Source organism: Micropterus dolomieu, linkage group LG06 (genome assembly GCF_021292245.1).
Source record: "Micropterus dolomieu isolate WLL.071019.BEF.003 ecotype Adirondacks linkage group LG06, ASM2129224v1, whole genome shotgun sequence".
NCBI lineage: Eukaryota > Metazoa > Chordata > Actinopteri > Centrarchiformes > Centrarchidae > Micropterus > Micropterus dolomieu.
In genome coordinates, this window is record NC_060155.1 from 10,667,193 (window position 1) to 10,687,858 (window position 20,666).

The 20,666-nt window shown below is 40.7% G+C and overlaps 2 protein-coding genes across 5 annotated transcripts in view; one reads left to right on the forward strand and one right to left on the reverse strand.

Annotated features, from left to right (window-relative positions):
• The first annotated feature begins 486 nt into the window (after positions 1 to 486).
• On the forward strand, positions 487 to 18,061 carry emilin2a (elastin microfibril interfacer 2a). The gene is made up of 9 exons (XM_046053043.1): positions 487 to 728; positions 1,342 to 1,467; positions 3,237 to 3,427; positions 3,629 to 5,593; positions 10,753 to 11,088; positions 14,047 to 14,100; positions 14,554 to 14,613; positions 14,814 to 14,954; positions 16,169 to 18,061. The coding sequence occupies exons 1-9, from the start codon at positions 547 to 549 to the stop codon at positions 16,501 to 16,503; spliced, it is 3,390 nt and encodes a 1,129-aa protein (XP_045908999.1). The 5' UTR covers positions 487 to 546; the 3' UTR covers positions 16,504 to 18,061.
• The window catches only part of lpin2 (lipin 2), a 29,090-nt gene continuing 25,837 nt past the window's right edge, over positions 17,414 to 20,666 (reverse strand). For 3 of the 4 annotated variants that reach the window (XM_046053047.1, XM_046053046.1, XM_046053044.1), the window contains exon 20: positions 17,414 to 20,375. In XM_046053047.1, coding sequence (XP_045909003.1) covers positions 20,231 to 20,375 — 145 coding nt within the window. In that variant the 3' untranslated portion in view covers positions 17,414 to 20,230. The remainder of the gene's footprint in view (positions 20,376 to 20,666) is intronic. The other variant, XM_046053045.1, reaches the window with a different exon arrangement.

The following is a 20,666-nucleotide window of genomic DNA, read 5'->3' on the forward strand; positions in this document are numbered from 1 at the left end:
CTCTGCAAATTGCTCAGTTTGGCTTAAAGAATGTAATTTGCTCAGTGAATTGCTGCAGAAAAGAACAGACTGCATACTATGTGTTCCCCCATATCCCCATTCACCAACAGGACAGACAGAATGTAAATGACTAACGTTATCCCTGGCCATGAATATCATCAGCACTTTCTACACTAGAGGTTGCTTTCAAAAGACATTATCTTGTTATGTTCATCAGTGAGGTGTGATTCATTGGCTGTTCGCAGACAAAGAAGTAATCAAGTCCTTTGTGGTGGCAGCATCCTCTGAGTTTGGTAATTAATTACCACAAACAAAAACACCTTTTGGGATATAAAATTTTTATTTTATTAAAGGCTGGGGGAAGTTCCCCCATCTCAGTTTTTTGGGAGGAGGGTGTGGGCCCTAAACGTCATTCCAAGGGAGTTGCAGTGAATGTGGACTTCCCCAAACTTGAGTTATTGGAGTTGGACCAGTCACTGGCGCAATGTGACTTTGGTGGTTGGGAGCAGCGCGCATGATAATAACAGAGTAGGCCGATCCTTTTCTATGTTAGGAATATTTATTTTTAAGGAGTTTGTAAGTATGAATTACAGGAATGGAGCGATGGACTGGCGGTGGACAGTTTTCACACTGTTTTTGAACTTTCAGTTCACTTACGGGTCTCCCTCCTCTTATGACTTGTTCCAAGGGTCCGCATACACTGGCGTGGTACAAAGACACAGAAACAGGTAAATAACGCGTTTTTATATTTGTGTGGCGAATCATTTGAACTTTTCTGTTTTAGTTAAAGTCTAAACTAAACCACTATAGCACGGACGTTTCTTGATCCCACTTTTCCTGAAGGTGAAAGTTGTGCGCTTTTGTTGTGCAATGGCCAACAAAAATACGAAGACGCCCAAACTTCTCAGTGATCGTAATGACCTCGTATTGGGTGCAGATTTAGCCTGTTATGGTCATATCCAGCCTGTTAACATTCACTGTGCTTTTATCAGCCTGTGGCTAAATTTGTCTCGAGTTGGTCAGTGTGAGGTGATAAACGCTGGAATGTCAGTGATTACTCCAATCTCTAATCTACAAGAGAGCATTAAGTGCATTTGCTGTGAAACTGGTTTCTGGTAAAATAAGATAGAGGTAAACATGAAGAAAAATCTGTTGCAATCTTTAGGGAAAACTCAGTAAACCATAAGGACCTAATTGTGATGATGTGATCCAAATCACCAAAAACTCCATAACTAATTCCATGGTCTTTGGACAGTAGTTTTCATCAAACACCTTTCCTACAGTTCTTGACATATACATGTATATCTTGAAGCTCTTGTTTATTCCTTCCCCCCTCCTTAGGAACTGGTGTGCCTATGTGGTGCGCAAGAACGTGAGCTGTGCCGTGCAGGGAAGTGTGGAGAGTTTCCAGGAGCCCGTAGTGGCCCCCTGCCCAGCCTACCAGCCCGACTGCCAGCAGCAAGTGACGTGAGAATCCGGGGAGCATGGGGGAAGGGGTTGAGGGTGCATGTTTAGATGTAGCAGTGAGTTATAGACTTAAGCTATGAGAAGAAAATGTTTCTTTGTGAGGCTGCAGGAACTCATTGGCAGAACCAAAGGCATATTTCTTGCACTTAAAAAAATCCACTGAAAATGCAAAGGGTTAAACTGGAAAAGTAGTCTAAAACTAATGAGGAATAGAACCCTCCCTATAGCTGAAAGCCAATACAAATGGTTACTCACCTGATATGAGCTCCCAAGTTTCAAGCTAGTGTTATTAGCCAATAGCAACCAGTGGCCACCTGTGGACACACTTTGGGACAACATGCCTGCACTACTTCCAAACTACTGTATGAGCATTTATAGGCCATATTCTGGTCAGTCAGATGCATAGTCATTGGTTTTAACTAGCTCTATGGATATGTATTATGGCACTGGCCTTATATCAACCTATAAAAAAACCCAAAAAACTAAACAGTGTCTAAAATGTATCCATTCTCTTAACATGCTTGTACTGCTCTGGATGGCCTTGAGCTTATTGTAACAAGCATCGAATGAAAATCAGCTGGAACAGACAGACTTTCCATTAGAGTATGTTATAGGATTTGACAAATCCTATAACATAGCAGCTAAATAGCCCTCAAGAAAACATTAATTCACAGCACATTTATTTATTTAACTAAATCCAAAGCAACTTACACAAGCTCAAAAGCTCACACGCAAGCCTCCGGAGCAACTATTGGTTAAGTGTCTTGATCAAGGCATGTGTCTTATCCACTGCCACATCGCCACCCCATAACATAACTTGAAGTAGAATTTTTGCATGTATTCTAATATGTGACTTATATAGAATATGCTTTGATCTAATAATAAATACTGTAATATATAAAATCTATGTCTACACAACTGTTGAGATAAACAAAGCAATTTGTTCCTGTTGTGGTGTAATTGATAGTAAATGAGAGCATCTACACCAGTAATTGGTGAGTAACAGTTGTCATTAATTCTGTACTGGAAGATGTTCTGTTGCAATTTAATATATTTTCCTTTGTGATTCATTATTAGTTGTGAAACAACATATGCTATCTGTGGTTTAGCTTTGCAATCCACTTCGACAAACACATGCAGAGAGTCCACTGTGTTGTGGAGAAGATCCCTGAAAACTGGTGATTCTTAGGTCACAGGAGCACATTTCCAAGTTTCTGTGTAAAGCAAGAAGATAATAGACAGCTCTGGTTTTCATATTATCTCATGTTAGGATGAGTTTTAAGCACACATTGATTAAAGCCATAATCTAAGATGTTATTATCCAACAGGTTTCCTTTTGTCTCTTTGTCAAGCTACAACAGTGAGGGTGACAGTTGAGAAATGTGCAAAGATGATTGTTTCAGTCATCAACTTTCCAGATGTTCTGCATGACATGACCCCTGCCTTCAGGGAAGTGATGTCATTTGTTTCTTTGGGAACTGTTAAGCTTGGCTAGAAAGTTGACATTTTCATGTAATGGGGAAAAGTAGAGAAGCTCAAAAAATGTCCATGTTTTGGTGATTGCAGGACAGTAACCAATAAAAATATAAATTATTGGAACAGTTTCCTCTTTTTGGAATGGCAGAGTAGCTGTAGTATGCACAAACAGGAATAACACTTAACAAATGTTCTGGGTTTGATCTTGGAAATTAGGCTTAGTGTTCCCGAATTTATATTCATATTTGTTTGAGATTTTGACAACATATTGATGACTCTGCCCTGTTTTACAGATACCAAAATCGGTTTCGACCCACATACAAGATTGCCTTCAAGACAGTCACAGAGTTAGAGTGGAGATGCTGTCCCGGTTACCAGGGTCCAGACTGCAAAGATTTAAAACCAGCCCCAGACCGACAAACAGTTCAGGGAATACAGCCTTACCTCCCATCAAATCCTGGACATACAACAAGACACACACAGAGTAAGTCACCATTTTCTGTTCTCACATGGGTGTTTTTGTCAATTTATGTTACACATCTATGTATTTCCAAATTTTACTAAGTACCACTAAACCACCACATTAAGCTACCTTAGTGTCATTGTGCTTAAAGAGGAGAAAATAATTTACATTATATATTTGTATTCACTAACAAAACTCTAATAACCTATTCTTTGATCATAGGGCCAGAGAGGAGGGAGACAGGGCATCATGAGATGAGGCATGGTGGGACAGATAAGGTCCATCTTCTAGAAGGTCAAGTTCAGCGCCTGTCTAAGACAGTCCTGGATCTTCAGTCTGCTTTGACAGGGTTAACCGCCAACCTTCGCACAGAGCTGCAGGAAGACTCAAAGCAGATGCTGGTGACACTTCTCAACAACATGCGTCCGCCAGACAGTGCTACTGCTGCAGGCACAGAGGAGAGCCCAGCAGTGCTGGATGGTCATCAGGCAACTAGAGGTGGGATTGCTGGAGACAAGGCTATAGATAAAATAGTGGCCCGGTTGGATGATATCAACAATGCACTGAAAAGCAAGGACGAAGCTTTGGAAGACCTAAGAGGAGCTATGACAAGTCATGAAGGGCAGATCCGTGTCTTGATGGATGCTTCTCAATCTCAGACTCCAGCCATAGCAGAGTTTGATGTTATACAGACCTACATTGATGGGAAATTTGAGAAGCTGAAGAAGGAGCTAGACCAGAATGTGGAGGAACAGATGGCCAAGCTACAAACCTCATGCAATGACAAGATCCAGAGCTTGCAGAAGACCTGTGAAGACAGCCGTGACCAACGTTTGGTCAGCCTGACTGAGCTGGTGGATACCAAGGATGCTGATCTGAGAAAGGAGATCCGGGCACTACGTCTGGACATGGCCGCCGCAGATGGACCTATACGAACTCAAAGGCAGACAGATGTATCCAAAGGGGAAGAGGATCATAGTGACCACAAAGACCTGTGGCGTGAGATTGACCGTATTGCAGAGGCTCATCGCATCCTGAATGTCCGAATTGACAATGAGCTGGCGCACCTTTCTGGACCAAAGGATGACAATGAGTTTGGCCTACTGATTGAAGAGCTGGAGTCACGCATTAATATCACGGAACAAAATGCAGAAACTCACTGTTTCTATATTGAAGAGAAGCTGACTCGTACAATTGCTGAAGAAGTGGCAGCACTTCGGCAACTTCTGGATGAGCGTCTGAACAGCATGGAGGACCAGCTTACGAACATGCTGGTGGAAATGAGCAACAACTCCTTCCCTGGGATGTTTGGTGACTCCATGGATGGTATCCAGGCAGAAGTCAACAACAATAAGTTCCTCCTCCAAGGCTTGGATGAAAAGGTCAGTGCTGTTGGAGAGATGTGCTCTGCAAGATGTTCAGGCTCAGAAAATGTTGTAGGTGCACCACACACACCTAACAGTCTAGAAAATATTTTGAAGGACCTAAGTCGGTATAGGAATGACTTGGATGTTCTTCACACAGATGTCAATGCCAACACAGACAAACTCAGGCAACTGCAAGACCTTGTTGAAAGGCAGTCAGTTGCAAATGAGAGACGTACCAAGACGATGGAGGACTTCCAGAAGGGGTTGATTAATGTCCAAAACAATCTGGCTAATTCTGTTACTGAGTTAAGTGACTCCTTAAGCAAATACAACCAGGATATGTACAGAATAAACTCGACATGCTGCCATGCAGAGCAGAGTGGCACTGGCAGTCCACCACAGGTCAACTTGGCATCAGTCATTGAAGTACCCAGTAGTCAGGCGGACGACACAAGGCGTCAGGTGGAGGAGCTGAAGAACAGGCTTGATACGCTCAGTAAACACGTGTCATCTGAACTGAGTCAATGTAAACAGAACACACAGGGTGTTTCTGATGGCATGTCTGCTGTGGATGGACGCGTGACCAGACTTGAAAAGGTGTGTGGAAGGTTAGATGGGGTTTCCGTCAATATCAAAGAGCTGAAAGATGGACTGGAGAGACATGTTGGTGGTCTGCGGGACTGTGTATACAGGATGAACGCCACCTGTGTAAATCACGGAGCCGACATCATCGTACTGAAGAATTCCTTTCAGAAGTTCCAGGGACAGCTGTCTGCGATGGCCAAACATGTTTTGAAGGACATCACTGCCAAAGAGCCAGGTGAGTTGGTGGATTGGTGATGGTTTATTGACATCACTGGCTATCTGTGGAAAGAATAATCAAAAGGCCTCTTTGAGTTCCCTTTGGAGACAGGCTCCAGAAAGTAAATAAGTCAAAATGTCAAATTTTTAGAAAATATACTCCACGACCACTAATTAGACATAGATTATGGTACAATTTCACCGCTTAAAAGTCCACTGAAATGAGCCAAAAGAAGTTGGATAAAAAACACTTAGTTGCAGCTTCCTCTCTAACTTCCTTGAGTTTATCGAGAGTGATTAACATCTGTGTAAACACAAATGTTTCCTGAAGATAATCCTCCATATAATGAATTCTGTTTGCTTGGTTTACATGGAGGCTTGGAGGGAAGGATCAGATCCCATGAATGGCCATAGGGTATTTCCCGTTCACTAGGCCTCCCGTGCTGGCCTTGAGTATGTCATTCAATATGTCCCAGCACCGAGGCAGAGGCCCGCATTGGAAACTTCCTATGAATTAGATTCATGTCGTCCTAGGAATTCCCCAGTTTTTATATAAGGAAGGGGACAGGTAAATAGAGTCTTAAATTTTTACACGCCAAGCTCAGCCCCTCCTAACTACTCTGATGATTTACTCTCAGTGTTTTGTGCCTCACTGCTCCCTTATGTTAATGTCAGAACACCTGAGCAGACTATTCCGTTTTTCCCACTCCCTTTATGAATATGTTGAGTTGTGAGGTCTTCCTTCTTGCACCATGACATAGATTCTTTTACTCATACCACAGAATGGCGGACCCCAATTTCAGTTCACAGTCTGTCAGTACACATGTATATACACACAGAGGCTCATACACACACTCCCTCCCTCTCTGTCTTTGTCCTTTTACACATACCAACCTCCAGAGATTCCCTGTAGGGTGACCTCAGCCTGATATGTGGAGTCTGGTACTCATTAAGGGCCCTGACTCACTGCTGGAGCCAGTCTTGATGGAGAGGGGGGAAAGCAGGGCTCCACACCCAGGACCAGATGCTTCCACTACCCTCAGCTGTGATGTCATAAATGGGGCCCCCATCACTGGTGCCTCCCTTTCTTAAACCACCGTCCAAAACAATGGAATGATAGGGACCTGAGGAAAAAAGGAAAGCAGATGGATTAATTGTTGTGGTGTAGAAAGACAAAGAGCGTGAATTGTATTCCATTTCACTCTTTGCCAAATATGGTCTGTGACCGTGATGTTTGATTTCATTACTGTATATGTAATATCATACTGCTACTCTGCCCAGAATCAAATCAGGCAGAATAATAATAATAATAATAATAATCCTTATTTGTAGAGCACTTTTCAAAAACAAGTTACAAAGTGCTTTAACAAGTGTAAAGAATAATACAAAAAAAGATAAGAGCATGAAAATTTAATATAAAATTAGTAAAATACAATAAAATAAAAGGGAACTGTGCGTACTGAAGGAGGACTGTGAAACATGTTTGTCAGGGCTCCCGCTTTATTAGTTGTAATACCACTCACATGTCTTTATGCTAAGTATGAAGTTACTGGCAGCAGCCGGCAAACTTAGCTCAGCATGAAGGCTGGAAATGGTAGGAAACAGCTAGCCTGGCTCTGTCCAAGATTTCACAAAATCTGCCTGCCAGCACCTCTAAAGCTCACAAATGAACACATTATATATTATATTTAAAAACTTTGGTTATTGTAAGGATTAAAAAAAATACACCATGTTAACTAGTGCTGGTGGGCAGATTTAGTTACCTTTGGACAAAGTCAAGCTAGCTGTTTCCTCCTGCTTAAAGTCTTTGTGCTAAGTTAGCAGGCTGCTGGTGGTAGCTTTATATTTGATGTGCAGACATGGTTTGTCTTTATTTCACCAAATCTTTTCCTCTAAGGGCAATTATTGTGATATTCCCTCTTGTTGTGCTCATAGTTTGTATCCTATATCCCATGAGAGAGGGAGCTGGACCGTGTGGCTGAGGTAGCATGAAGATTTAATGTTTTCCTTTGGGAAAGAGAGATAGCCTAAATGGAGATAAAGCATTTCCATGAAAAATCCCAGCTCTGTAGGTGTGGTGGTAGTTGAGAGCCTACTGAAATGTTTCCTCTCAGTGTTTGAGCTCATATTCTCCACTCAATCATATGAAGACCCCGAGGAGGCTGCAAACAGATGAGGTGTTGTAAGAACATAACTGAAAGATTAACTGGAATAGCTCTGCCCTTACTCAATGTGACTGCTGAATGGAATTGTGTGACTTCAGTTGCAAAATGCTGGCACTGCTTCGCCCGCAGCAGCTGCAGCAGCAGAGGTCTGCCACTACAGCATGTTTGTGTTTGTTTCTGGCTGTTTTCTTCCAGATAGGGTAGGGTTAAGCAGCAATGACTCTGTTGCATCATTTAAAAGTATAATACTGATATGTCAAAGACATTTTGAAATTAGGCAAGAGACTTTAATGTCAACTGTAAAGGTTATTAGAAATTGTAAGTGGTGAAGGAAGCATTCAGATCCTTTACTGAAAGTAAAAAGTAAAAATACCACAATGTAAAAATACTCTTTTACAAGTAAAAGCCCTGCATTGAAAATGTTACTCAAGTAAAAGTATGTAAGTATAATCAGGAAAATGTACTCCATGCAGAACAATGTCTCCTGACGGTTATACTATCATATCATTACATTATTACTGCTCGTGCATTATTGTAAAATCAGGATTTTACTGTTGTAGAAGGTTGAGCTGGAGCTAATTTTGAACTATTTTGTATTGGACTGATGATTATTTTCATTATGGATTAAACTGATGATTATTTTCTCAATTAATCAATTGATTGATTTATAAAAAGTACAGTATTTCCCTCTTGGATGTAGTAAAGAAGAAATGGAAAGTAGCATGAAAAGAAAATACTTATAATATGGAAAATGCTTCTATGTTGAGAGAGCTAGAGCATGCTGTCTCATTCAGATCTTTGACTAATCAACCATCTTGTGCTGAATTTTCTCATGCGATTCTCAAGCTGTTTTTTTTTCTACTCCTTTTTTGGAGGTGATCCCAGTCTAGCTCAAATCACTTCCCTGTCGTTTCGTTCTGTCTCTCTTATCTCTCAATTTCTCTCTCTTTACTCCCTCGTTGCTCTCTCCTTCTGTCCAGTATTTTATTTTCTTCCAGTTTGTCCTTCCAAGAATGCTAGAGGACTTCTTTATTTTTTTCCTGTCCCCCACACTCTGTCCTGTAAGTGTCTATTGACAGGCGAGGCTTTCAGAAAATATAAAAAGCAGCTGTATTAAAGTCGGAACAAAATGAAGGCTTTGATTTCATGGATCAATGCTTTGCAATTGATCATTCTTATTTTATATTAGAGCGACAGGCAGTAAGATTAACTGTCTACCGTGATGAGGGAAACAAGATAACAAAGGCTTTTTGAAGTCAAAGGGTGTCTGTGTTGGGAAAAGAATGGAAAATTGTATTCAACCCCGAAGACACACACTGTATATATTTAGTCAGAACCTCAATTTTGATTTTGGTGCACTTTAACTGCAACAGCTACAGAGATTTCTGAAGGTGTTTCCATCCCTGACCCAGGCGCCCATCTGGAAGTCTTCAGAGAATGGACCCAGATACACAATGGGAGTCCCTGAAGTATGCCATGCAGTTCACAGTTTGAACCTCCCATCATTAATAAGACTGGAGGAAAATGGGGTGGAGGATGAAAATGTGTCCCTTTGCATAGCAAGAGAAGGAAAAAGAAGAGAATGTATGTCAGAGTGCAAGTGACGCATCATTGTACGTGCGCGTAACCACCACACCCTGCTCTGTGCCCCTTGACACCATTTTCCAAAGAGTGATCTGCTTGTCTGCTGCAATATTCCTTGACGCTTTCAGACACTTTTGAACATTCATGCGCTGTCACCCGAATCTTTGGAAGCAGTGACTACATCATCCATCCCCCTGCAGTGTCAAAATCTGCTTGCAAGTAATAACATCTGGTTTTGGTAACGCTCTTCGTTGCACCATCACTCGTGTGTATGTCTGCGCCTTTCTGTGTTTTTCAACTTTGTGGTTGCCCCCTTAGTGAGACACAGACTGAGAGCTCATGGGAAATATGCACTCAGTCAACCGGCGTCCTGAAGGAAGCATAGGGAGGAAATGAAGAAGAGATTTCTGATTATCTCCAAACAACATGATTGCTGGGTTTAATTCGTTTTTAATCATACATGTGGTTTCTAAGTAGCCTGTGGTATCGTGCAGTTAAGAAGGAAGAATTTTGTCCATGTGTTGATGATGTTTTACTTGATAAGAACAGAGTGGCTGATTACTTTTATAATCCAGAGTAACAAGCAGACTCTAATGTTCTATTGGATTGATCACTTTGCCTCAGGGCAAGACTGGATGTACATCTGAAATAACAGGCAGCTTTTGATTCATTGTAATATTGTAGAATGTGGCAGAACTTACAGCCATTAAAGTGATTATAGTACTTTCAAGATGCTAAATATGTACTGGTACCCTGTGGATTTGAGCATGAATGTCCATTCTTTGACAAAAATATCTTATTATTATAAAACTTAAGGTCCGCTGACCATCATTTCTCCTTTCAAGCTTTCAACTGCAGCATGGTCCTCATCAGTGTGGGAAGGGATGTGAGGTCCTGTTCATTGCTGCTTGCAGCTTTAGTTATTTTTGTGATTTGTCCCCAGGACACTCTCACAGTGTCTCTACACTCACCTCATTGGCCCAGGTGATGTCTGTGCCCTCAGGGGGTCTGTCAAGATGCCAACTGGTTCAGTTCAGATGGTTCTGGTTGCCTAAAATGAGCACTGACCGCCTGCTTTGCTCTTATGAAGGGTAATAATGGTAGCGTTTTTTTTTTTTAATAAAAGCTCAGAGGTGCAGTGAAAGCCAAGTCTAATTTGGCCTGTCATCAGGATATAAGTCATTAAAGGAGAATTCACAAGAGATGGGAGGGATGTGGTCTGAATGTGAGAGAGGAAGAGGGATTTCTAAACAAAAAAGTAAATTGAAGGCTTGTGTGATTGCAGTTACAGCATTTTCTTAACTTTCAGTTGTAGCAACCAGAAGCTTTTTATGTTTGATAGTACGCATATAATATGGTTAGAAGGTGAACTGTATATTGATATTTTTACAATCTTGCCACTGTCTCTCTTTTTCCTTTACTTTCCAAGGAATGACCTTAAGACCAGAGAAGCCTTCTTCTTCGCCAGATTCGACTCCAAACAGATCCAGAATCCAACAAATCCACATCCCTCTCATCATCCCACCGCAGCCATACAATCCCAGCCAACCAATGAAGCCCAACATACACACGATCAAGATCAGTCCGCCAAGCCAGCCGTCTATGCCCCAGCAACCAGGCCTGCACACTCTCCCACTAGTTCCCGTAAGGCCTGTGGTGGAGACGGGCGAGGCAGGACCTCCAGGGTACATCCGCAGAGTGACTGTGCGGAGAGGGTCTGAGGACTCTTCTAGCATGCCTGTCAAAGGATTTGCTGGAGCACCAGGTGAGTAGTGCTAATGGTGATGAACTTTGGTGTTCTCGACCACATTTACTCTGCAGATGAAAACCCTACAATAAATAATTTTTTATATACACTCAGCGGCCACTTTATTAGGTACACCTTGCTAGTATGGTTGGACCCCCTTTTGCCCTCAGAACTGCCTTCATTTTTTGCGACATACTTTCAACAAGGTGTTGGAAACATTTCTCAAAGACTTTGGTCCACAATGACATCATAGCATCACTCAGTTGCTGCAGATTTGTCAGCTGCACATCCATGATGTGAATCTTCCGTTCCACCACATCACAAAGGTGCTCTGTTGGATTGAGATCTGTTGACTGTGGAGGCCACTGGAGTACAGTGAACTCATTTTCATGTTTAATACACCACTTTGAGATAATTTAAGCTTTGTGACATGGTGCATTATCCGGCTGGAAGTAGCCATCAGAAGACGGGTACACTGTGGTCATAAAGGGATGGACATGGTCAGCAACAATACTCAGATAGGCTGTTGTGTTAAAACGATGCTCAATTGGTACTAAGGGGCCCAAAGTGTCCTAAGAAAATATCACCCAGACCAATACACCACCACCACCAGCCTGAACCGTTGATACAAGGCAGGGTGGATCCATGCTTTCTTGTTGTATAATTCTGACCCTACCATCTGAATGGCGCAGCTGAAATCAAGACTCATCAGACCAGGCAATGTTTTTCCAATCTTCCATTGTCCAATTTTGGTGAGCCTGTGCGATTGTAGCTTCAGTTTCCTGCTTTGAGCTGACAGGAGTGGCACCCGGTGTGGTCTTCTGCTGCTGTAGCCCATCTGCTTCAAGGTTCAACATGTTGTGCGTTCAGATGGTATTCTGCATACCTTGGTTGTAACGAGTGGTTATTTGAGTTACTGTTGCCATTCTGTCATCTCGAACCAGTCTGCCCATTCTCCTCTGACCTCTGACACCAACAAGGCATTTTCGTCCACTCAACTGCTGCTCACTGGATATTTTCTCTTTTCCAGACCATTCTCTGTAAACCCTAGATGGTTGTGTGTGAAAATCCCAGTAGATCAGCAGTTTCTGAAAAGCCCGTCTGGCACCAACAACGTTCAAAGTCAATTAAAACCCCTTACTTCACCATTCTGATGCTCAGTTTGAACTTCAGCAAGTTGTCTACATGTCTAACTGTATTGAGTTGCTGCCATGTGATTGGCTGATTAGCTTTTTGTGTTCACAAGCAATTGAACAGGTGTACCTAATAAAGTGGCCCGTGTGTGTATGTGTGTGTGTGTGTGTGTGTGTGTGTGTGTATGTTTCACTAAAGACCACAAGGATTTTTGTACATAATGGTCAGGTGGAAAGGACAGGGGGTAATACTGGGGTAAGACATTACACTGTAAGTACTTTTAAAATTACCTAATATAACAGGTTTAGCCTACATTTTCTTTTACATGTAGAAGGAAGGAGCCAAACTACTTGTGGCACTTTCGCTTTAATACGCTCTTAGTAAATCTAGAAAATTTATTGATGTTCGTCATCATTTGTTTGTGAGTGAAAGAATTGTCTGAGATTGTCTGTAATTTGATAAAATGACTGAACAAACATGACTATTTTAGAGCTACAGTTACAGAGGTACACCCTTCTTCCTATGCCTAACCTAATGTTTTGTTCCCCAGATATAATTTACCTTTCCACCATAACTAATTTCATTGTAATATCACCTGTACCCTAAATACCCACTTTTCATGTTTTGTTACCCAGTTATAATATTACTGGGCCCTGTTATTATTAAACAGATATTCAGTAATTCAAAAAATACTTGCAGTGTAATTTAAGTCCCTCATAAGCACAAAGTTTTAACCACCTTATTCTCTAACTTAGTGTCTTCTTTCCCTGTACTTAATATTTGTCTTGGTATACATATTCAGTAAGTAGTTATTGATACCCCATTTACACAAAATAACTATGCTGTAATTTTGAGTCTGGAATCTAAAGCACAAGATTCTGATGAATCTACTTGTAATGTGTATGAATGAATGCTGAAACTGGAATCTGTCTTCAGTACAGTGACAAGAAGGACATTTTATGAGACTGTGTCATAATTCTGGCACCATGGATAGCTAGACTCAGCCAGCATTACCACACATGTGACATAAAATATGTATGTTCTTCTTTTCAACTGCTGTCAGTTCATAGTTACATCACATATACTCGTCTGTACTAATCAGCAACGACAACATTTGGAATTGCCTGGGTCTGTTTTTTTTCACATATGGAAACCATAACAAAGGTTCAATTATCCAAGTTCTTTCTTTTTTTCCCCCATCGACACAGAGGAATGCTACACTTGGGGCTTTTAACGAGGGCCAACTCAAATTGGACGGAAGAGGCAAAAGATAGTCACAGTGTCATTTCTGGATTGAATTAACTGGACTGCATATATGCTTTGTTTCAGCCTCCACATTGGCATGTTTTAGTAGTAAAAGGCTAGAGAATAGTTTTTAAAAATGTGCTTTAAATCCATGTTAGTCCAGAATATTAACCTGATAATTAAAATTCATGCAAATGTTCAGGCTTTGGTAGATGTAAAAGTATTCTATTACTCTTCACCATTAAAGGGTAGGTTTCCATATCCCCTTTTCTTTACAGGGCTACAAATCCTCATGCTTGTTTTATAGGTTGTTCTTAATCAGTTTCAAGGCTCTGAGGAAACACCTGACTGCTTCTAGATCCGATTGTCCTGAAACAGCTAAATTAAATGGATTCAAAAAGCCACTTGTAAAACCAAAATGATGCATTATAACTATTTTTATTTAACTTTATACCTTCTCTGGGAAACTATCCCACATAGTTTTGCCAGAATGTTCAAATGGAAAACCAAACAACTGCCTCTGTCAAGAGTATTCACTCAACCTTGTCCTCTGATGGTGATAAAACATAATGTTTTTGTCATCTGTTTCTTTTGCAGGTTATCCTCCTCTGCAGCCTGCGTCTTTCAAGCCTCAATCAGCCAGCCGCCAAGGTATTGTAGCAGGCTCTGCCATTCTACTACATCAGTGCAAAAAAATGGAAAAGCTGTGAATAATTTGTAGCCTGAGAGTGCGAGGGAGTGGGAACTGGATGTGTTTAGTTTAAGGAGGTGTGGGCGGACTGTGGAAGGATTTTAGCTCGTCTGCTGGCACTTACCAGGAGGTTATACTCTGTGACATTTGGTGATGATTAAGAAAATGGCATCATTGAAGTAGATAGGCTATGTTTACTGAAACAAAGACCCATTTCTTCCTTTTAGCTACTTACCGACCCAGAAAAGCACACAAATTCTTAATTGAATCAATTGATTCTGTATGATAATATTTAACATACCACTACAGACTCATAGGAATGTAACGTCTTTAAAAATAAAGCTGTCAACCCTTCAGCTCACAGCAATGACTCTAAACAATTAATAAAACTTACACTTTCTTGTACCTTCTAGTTCCTTTGGCAGCAAAGGTGCCGTGGAACCTGATGTATCAAACTCCAGTTGAATCACCAGGTAAAATCCATCTTGAAATCATCTCTCTTAAATTTAGTAACTGTATCGATAAAGAAAAAAAAGTATCCAAATCATCAGCCAAAATATGAGGATTTGTGAAGAAGTTAAAGTCACTGTATGTAGAAATTGAGAAATAGCACTGTAAATTTATCTTTGAAACTTGACACTTACACGACTTACATACATGTTTTTCGTTCCAGTGTCAGTCGTCAACAGCGCCTTTGCTGATCCCTTCTCCTTCTCTGCTGGCCTCACGCAGCCGCCCCTCTCTGCAGACTCTGGCACCATCCGCTTCAACAGAGTTCTTGTCAATGACGGTGGACACTACAATCCCCACACAGGTACACAAAAACAAAAAATCTTTAATATTTGTTGCAATGTCGCTATGTATACATGATCCTGTTTGCTCATGAAGTGTCCCAGAATAATGCACAGTTGTGTAATGGTTGTATTTACTGTATATTTACTGTATTTACTTAACCCCTAGTTGCTCCAGGGGCATGTGACCTCTGACATGTATAGCAATTGTAAGTCGCTTTGGATAAAAGCGTCAGCTAAATGAATAAATGTATATTCACAGACATTTATCAGCTAACTCTGCAGTCCAAATTAATGCTCCGTGTCTGCTGCATGTGTAAATAAGCAACCATTTGCCATTACAATTTAACAGGGTGATAATACATAGTAATCAAAATAACACACTGCTGTACTGCCCCCATTAATGCATGTTTCTTTTTATTGTTTAAATTGTGATAATTACACAATAGAAAGATGATGCTCGAATCTAAAATCATAATTACACAATCACACATTATTAAATTGGGATGAAATGTGTCATTCGCATCTGAAAGAATTCATGCAAGTCCTGGCTGTGGTCTTCACAATATAGCTGGGAATTAGCCTGCAATTTTATAGATTTGAGTTTAGGGACAAGTTTGGCGACAATGGCTCCAGATGAATTTTAAACCAGCTTTGGAAAATGGAGAAATCCAGGGCTGAGTCAAACCATCCAAAGTTAATTTAAAGGTTCCCAATCTTTGAAGCCTTGCTTTCTGAAAGCATACTTCCTGTTAATAATGGCTTACTTTAAAGTTTATCTGAAGATAATATGAGGCTTCGGTAGTCAGTTAATAAAATCAAGTGGATATCTTTCAAAGTTACTTTCTTTTTAACACAAAATTCCCTCTTTGGATTTCCCTGGACAGTGTTTCCCTGTTGAGATTCAGTGGAAGGAACAAAATGTTGCATTAAGAAGACTAACTTTGGAAGATATCCACTTGACTAATTTAGATGGCTGAAGCCCATTAGCTTCAGAAAAACTTTGTACAGAATGAGGACTGTGGATATTGGGAAGGGCATTAGGGCGCGAACTCTTAAACATATGGACCTGACTATTGTTTTAAAAAAAAAAGACCTGTGATCCTAACCTAATTCAGTTATTCATGTAGGCTTTAAAAAAAACAGGATTTAGGAGTAACAAACATTAGTAGCCATCTGACTGTGTGTAACAAACTACATCACATTATTGATCTTACCCACACTTTCATCTCTACAGGGATCTTCACTGTACCTCTGGATGGCCGATACCTCATTTCAGGGCTGCTGACTGCAAAGCAGGGTGACCGGGTACAAGCTGTGCTGTCCGTGTCTAACCGCAGTGTCCAGAGGCTGCAGAGCTCAGCGGGGCCTGTGGCCGGTCAACATGGGGGCCCAGCTGGGGGTAACTGCTGCTCTGGAGGCTCAGTATCCTTCAGTCTAATCCTGCCGCTGAGGAAAGGAGACCGCGTGGGCCTGGTGAGGACCGGAGGCCAGCTGGCCACCACAGAGGCCAGGGAGATCCTCTCCACCTACAGCGCTATCTTTCTGTATGCACCACAGGCCAAAAGATAGCTGGAGCTCAGTTGGGCAGTAACAGCAAGGACTGGTTTGTTCCCAGATAGTTGGACTGGAGGAAATGTTGAAGAAAGTATAGTTGTCACTGATTTGCTGTGATGCAACTGTTACCACGCAGCACCACTGTGTGAAGATCCTCAGCTATAAATACAGTTAAAGATTCAGAAAATTGCAATATACCTGAATACAAGAAGCAGGATTTGTTTCTAATATATTTTATTATCAAGCTGCCATTTTGTAGCTATTTTGAATGTATTGTGTAAATAAGTGTTTATAAATTAACATTAAAATTCATAAATGTAATTATTTTAACAAAACCATCTCAAAAACGCACTATGGAGTATGAGCAACATCAGCAGAATATTGTTAGATAATAAACCACAATGCATCACCTTATAGTACGAGCTTGCTTCATCTTACTGTGTAATCTACACTGTAGAATGACAAAATTATTAATAAACATACATGAAGAGAAGCAGGAGGTTTAGCAACACAACAAGCTTTTATTAATGTTGCAAACTTGGCTGGCTGCAGAAAGATGAGGTTAGAAGGCAAAAAAAACCATTTGGTTCATTACATACAGTGGGTGTGGAAGAAAAGCAAATTTCCCCTCGCATCACTCCTGAGACTTAAAATATTCCAACAGCAAACTGTAAGACGCAGGGAGTGTGCATTTAGCCTTCAGTTCAGCCTGTTAACCCTCAAAAGAGAAAAATACAGATTTCTGTTCTAACAGTCCACTCACTGTTTTTCTAATCTTGTGTTATAAAATAGAAGAAACTGAAATGTGGATTTAAGCTGCAATAGCCTCATTCATGTAAACAACAGTTACCACTAGCGGTGGTTACTTTTGACTCAGACTGGAGACAAAAAAAAAAAAAAAAAAAATGTGCAGCACACAAATGTATTCAGTTAGAAACTTTATTTAATAGAAATATGACCACAAGCCACACTTAGTTAGCTTCATTAGGCCTGTATTTTTTTTCTTCTTCATACAATGTACTTTGTTCTTTAAACATACTTAAACCACATCTGTATACAAATCAAACACAGCATACACTTAAGGTATTTCTGTTGGTCAGACACAATCAAATAGCAAGTATTACCTCCAAACAGAATGAAACAAACAGTCCCACAAAAGAGCACACACTTACAGGAAGAAAATAATAAAACAAAAGGGCAAAGACAGAACAATGTGATGATCAGCTACTGGATCATTTTCCATAGCAGTTGAGTGAGAACAAACAATATTATATACCATGTTTCCCAGGACCACAGAGGATGAAGTGTGATTCTTCCACACAAGATGCTTTACTTTCATAGAAAGAATGGAATTAATTTTGTTATTCATAACATATCTATTTGACTTCACCAAACTTCGTAGAGAACAAGCAAATAAATGAAAGCAGAACACGCATCTTAATAATCACAAAAACATCTGGGCTACAGAGTGAATGTGGAAACACGTCAGCAAAATCATGACAATGAAAAAAATCTAGATGTAGCATCATCGTAAAATTGTGCTTTTTTTCATTAAATGGTTTTTGACTGTCAAGGCTCGCTCTGACTCTTCTCTGATTTTTAATCCTCACTAGCACATATTAGCACGTCACGGTTTCTCTTATGTTGGAGGTATGGTCCATGTCTGTGGTGTGGCACATCTGCCCACAAGTCTTTTCCTAAAACACACACACACACACACACACACACAGATAATGCCAGTGAGCCAACGAAGCGCATGAAAAAGCTTCCTGTACACTATCAAGTATTTACTGTTTATCTCCAAACAAGACCCAATGGCTCTTCCTCTGTTCACCAGAGGCATCGCATCAGTCTTTTTTCTTCATCTCTCATTCTCTCTCACTCTCTCTCTCCCTCTCACACACGCTAAGGGGTAGCTCTGTTCAACCCCCAAAATAAAAATGTTGCTTTAAATCCATACATTTTGACTTGCAACCTACAAATACCAATCCCCTTTAAACAATGACTTAGAACATATATCAGAATAGCTGGTTTGTCTGATGTCAGAAGGTCTCACACACAACAAAGAGGTAAAACTAGAACTCTTCACCTTGCATTAATTGCATACTCTGGTCTACGGTCTATGAAGACCTTCAGTGAAGTGCATGTGGGTGAGAGGCGCTCTGAGCTACATCTCTGGGTGAAGCCTTGACAAAGTGCGTTGGATAAGTCTCGGTAAAGCCACTGAACATAAGAAAAGGGGGAATAATACTGTCACCCCTGCAGCAGCAGCACGCACACAAACACACACACTTACATCATCCCATAGTCATCCTACAGAGGAGCTCGCAAACGGAAATCCTTCATTTTAAGCTCACTCCAGATCTGCTTATTTCTTTTGTTCCAACTCAAGCGTTATCTTTTACACTTACACACATATTTTAATACTAAAGCTCCAGATTCTGAGGTCTGCTAAGGAATGTGTATGAACCTTCCATGTTTAAAGTTTCACTGTAAAACAAGGAATACAGATTGCAGTGAAAATGGGATACAAGACACAAAAAATCGTACAAGGCCTAGCAGTTACTCTTAAGTGCGTGTTAACCTGTGACCAACCATAGAAAACACCAATTTAAATTACTTCCACATTGCATTGGTGATAAATTACTTTCACAGACAAGCAAAGGCATCACGATAGAAATCAATAACTTAAACATTTCAATTATCATAAATAATGACTTCATTGTTAACAAAACACTTGATTCACCAGAGGCTGTATAACAGAATAAACATATTAAAATACTAGCAAGACAATATTCCATGAAGCTGCTTCATTTTGTTTAAGTCACATCTAAGTGTGCATCTTCACATATTTGTTGGCAAAAGTCCCTGGTATGACCTTGAATATTAACAATAACAAACACGACTCAGTCAGTACGAACGTCGTGAGCTCTCCTCTCCAGGAGAAATGTGGCAATCTGAAATCAGTGATCCAATGACGACAGTCAGTCCAGACTCGAGGTGTCAGAAACAAACCTACAGGTGCCTTTTCTACAGAAGGTTTCTGGAAGCTAACCATTGGGTATGGTTCTTAGGTGGTGTGGTAGTTATTTGCCAGCCATTATCACTATTTTCCTTGATGTTTTAGAACAGAATAAAGCCTCCAAATCAAAGCTGGATACCTGCATCTAGGCAAACATAGCAGCCACAGCAAGATATTACCAGCACATGACTAGTGGTTCTCATTTTTTAATTAACAGCATGTCTTTTTTTCTTTCAACATTTAATTTTGCTTCTTCAGGGCGTTCAGAAAACAATTGTCTTTTCCTTCTGCACAGCTCAGACTCCTGCGCTAAGGGCTAATGCCACGTGTGGAGCTTCAGTTGCCTTCCTGATGGCAAATACAGACCATCCTGTTAGCTAGAAGTTACAGAGAGAAAAGATGGGTCTCAGGCCTTTATCCCCGTACTGTGATGGGGACTAAAGAGTGCTCAGTGGGTTAGGATGCCTTAACAGGCACAAGGAAAGATGATGATTTAGTTGTTGATTAGTCTCTTTTCTCCCAGGGATGAACGTTTTCAAGGGTTATTCACCAGGATTTACTGTTCTGGAGATGCCACATTCATTGTAGAGTTGAGTGTGTGCGTGTCTGAGTACTAAATAGGAAGGTTTAGGGTTCCAGTCCATGTGTTTCCTGGAGATGCATTTAAGTGCACAGTCCAGCTGCATGTATATGAATACCTTGGTATCCATATGTGCTGGATCAGAGCAGATCATCAGGGTTGATGACCGGTATGGGCTGTCTCCAGTAACAGAACGAGCTGTACTCGGGCATGACAAAGGCCTCGTTCTGCTCTTTACTCAGCAGAGGGAACACATGCTCCACCAGCTCACTAAGCCTGCTGTATCTGTGGAGAAAACAAGTCAGTGAAAAGGCAGAGACGGAGAATAGACATAAGTAAATGAATTAAAATACTGAAACGTGGAACAATTATTTCTAGCTAGTTAACTCTTAAAAAGTTGTAGGTTTTAAATAAAATGCCTAAATACAGGAAGTAAAACTAAAGCAGCATTTATTTTGATGTTAATGTAGCTCTGTTTCGTTCTGCACCAGCTAGTTGCTAACTTTGTCTTTCTTTTGTATGGCGCCGGGAGGGAAGGGTAGTCACTTAATCAGATTTTTTGGCTCAAAACAGCTG

Coding starts and splice junctions, on each gene's coding strand:
- emilin2a (XM_046053043.1), top strand. CDS start 547: ATGTTAGGAATATTTATTTTTAAGGAGTTTGTAAGTATGAATTACAGG. Junction 3,428..3,628: donor TACAACAAGACACACACAGA/GTAAGTCACCAT, acceptor CTTTGATCATAG/GGCCAGAGAGGAGGGAGACA. Junction 14,614..14,813: donor AACTCCAGTTGAATCACCAG/GTAAAATCCATC, acceptor TTTTCGTTCCAG/TGTCAGTCGTCAACAGCGCC.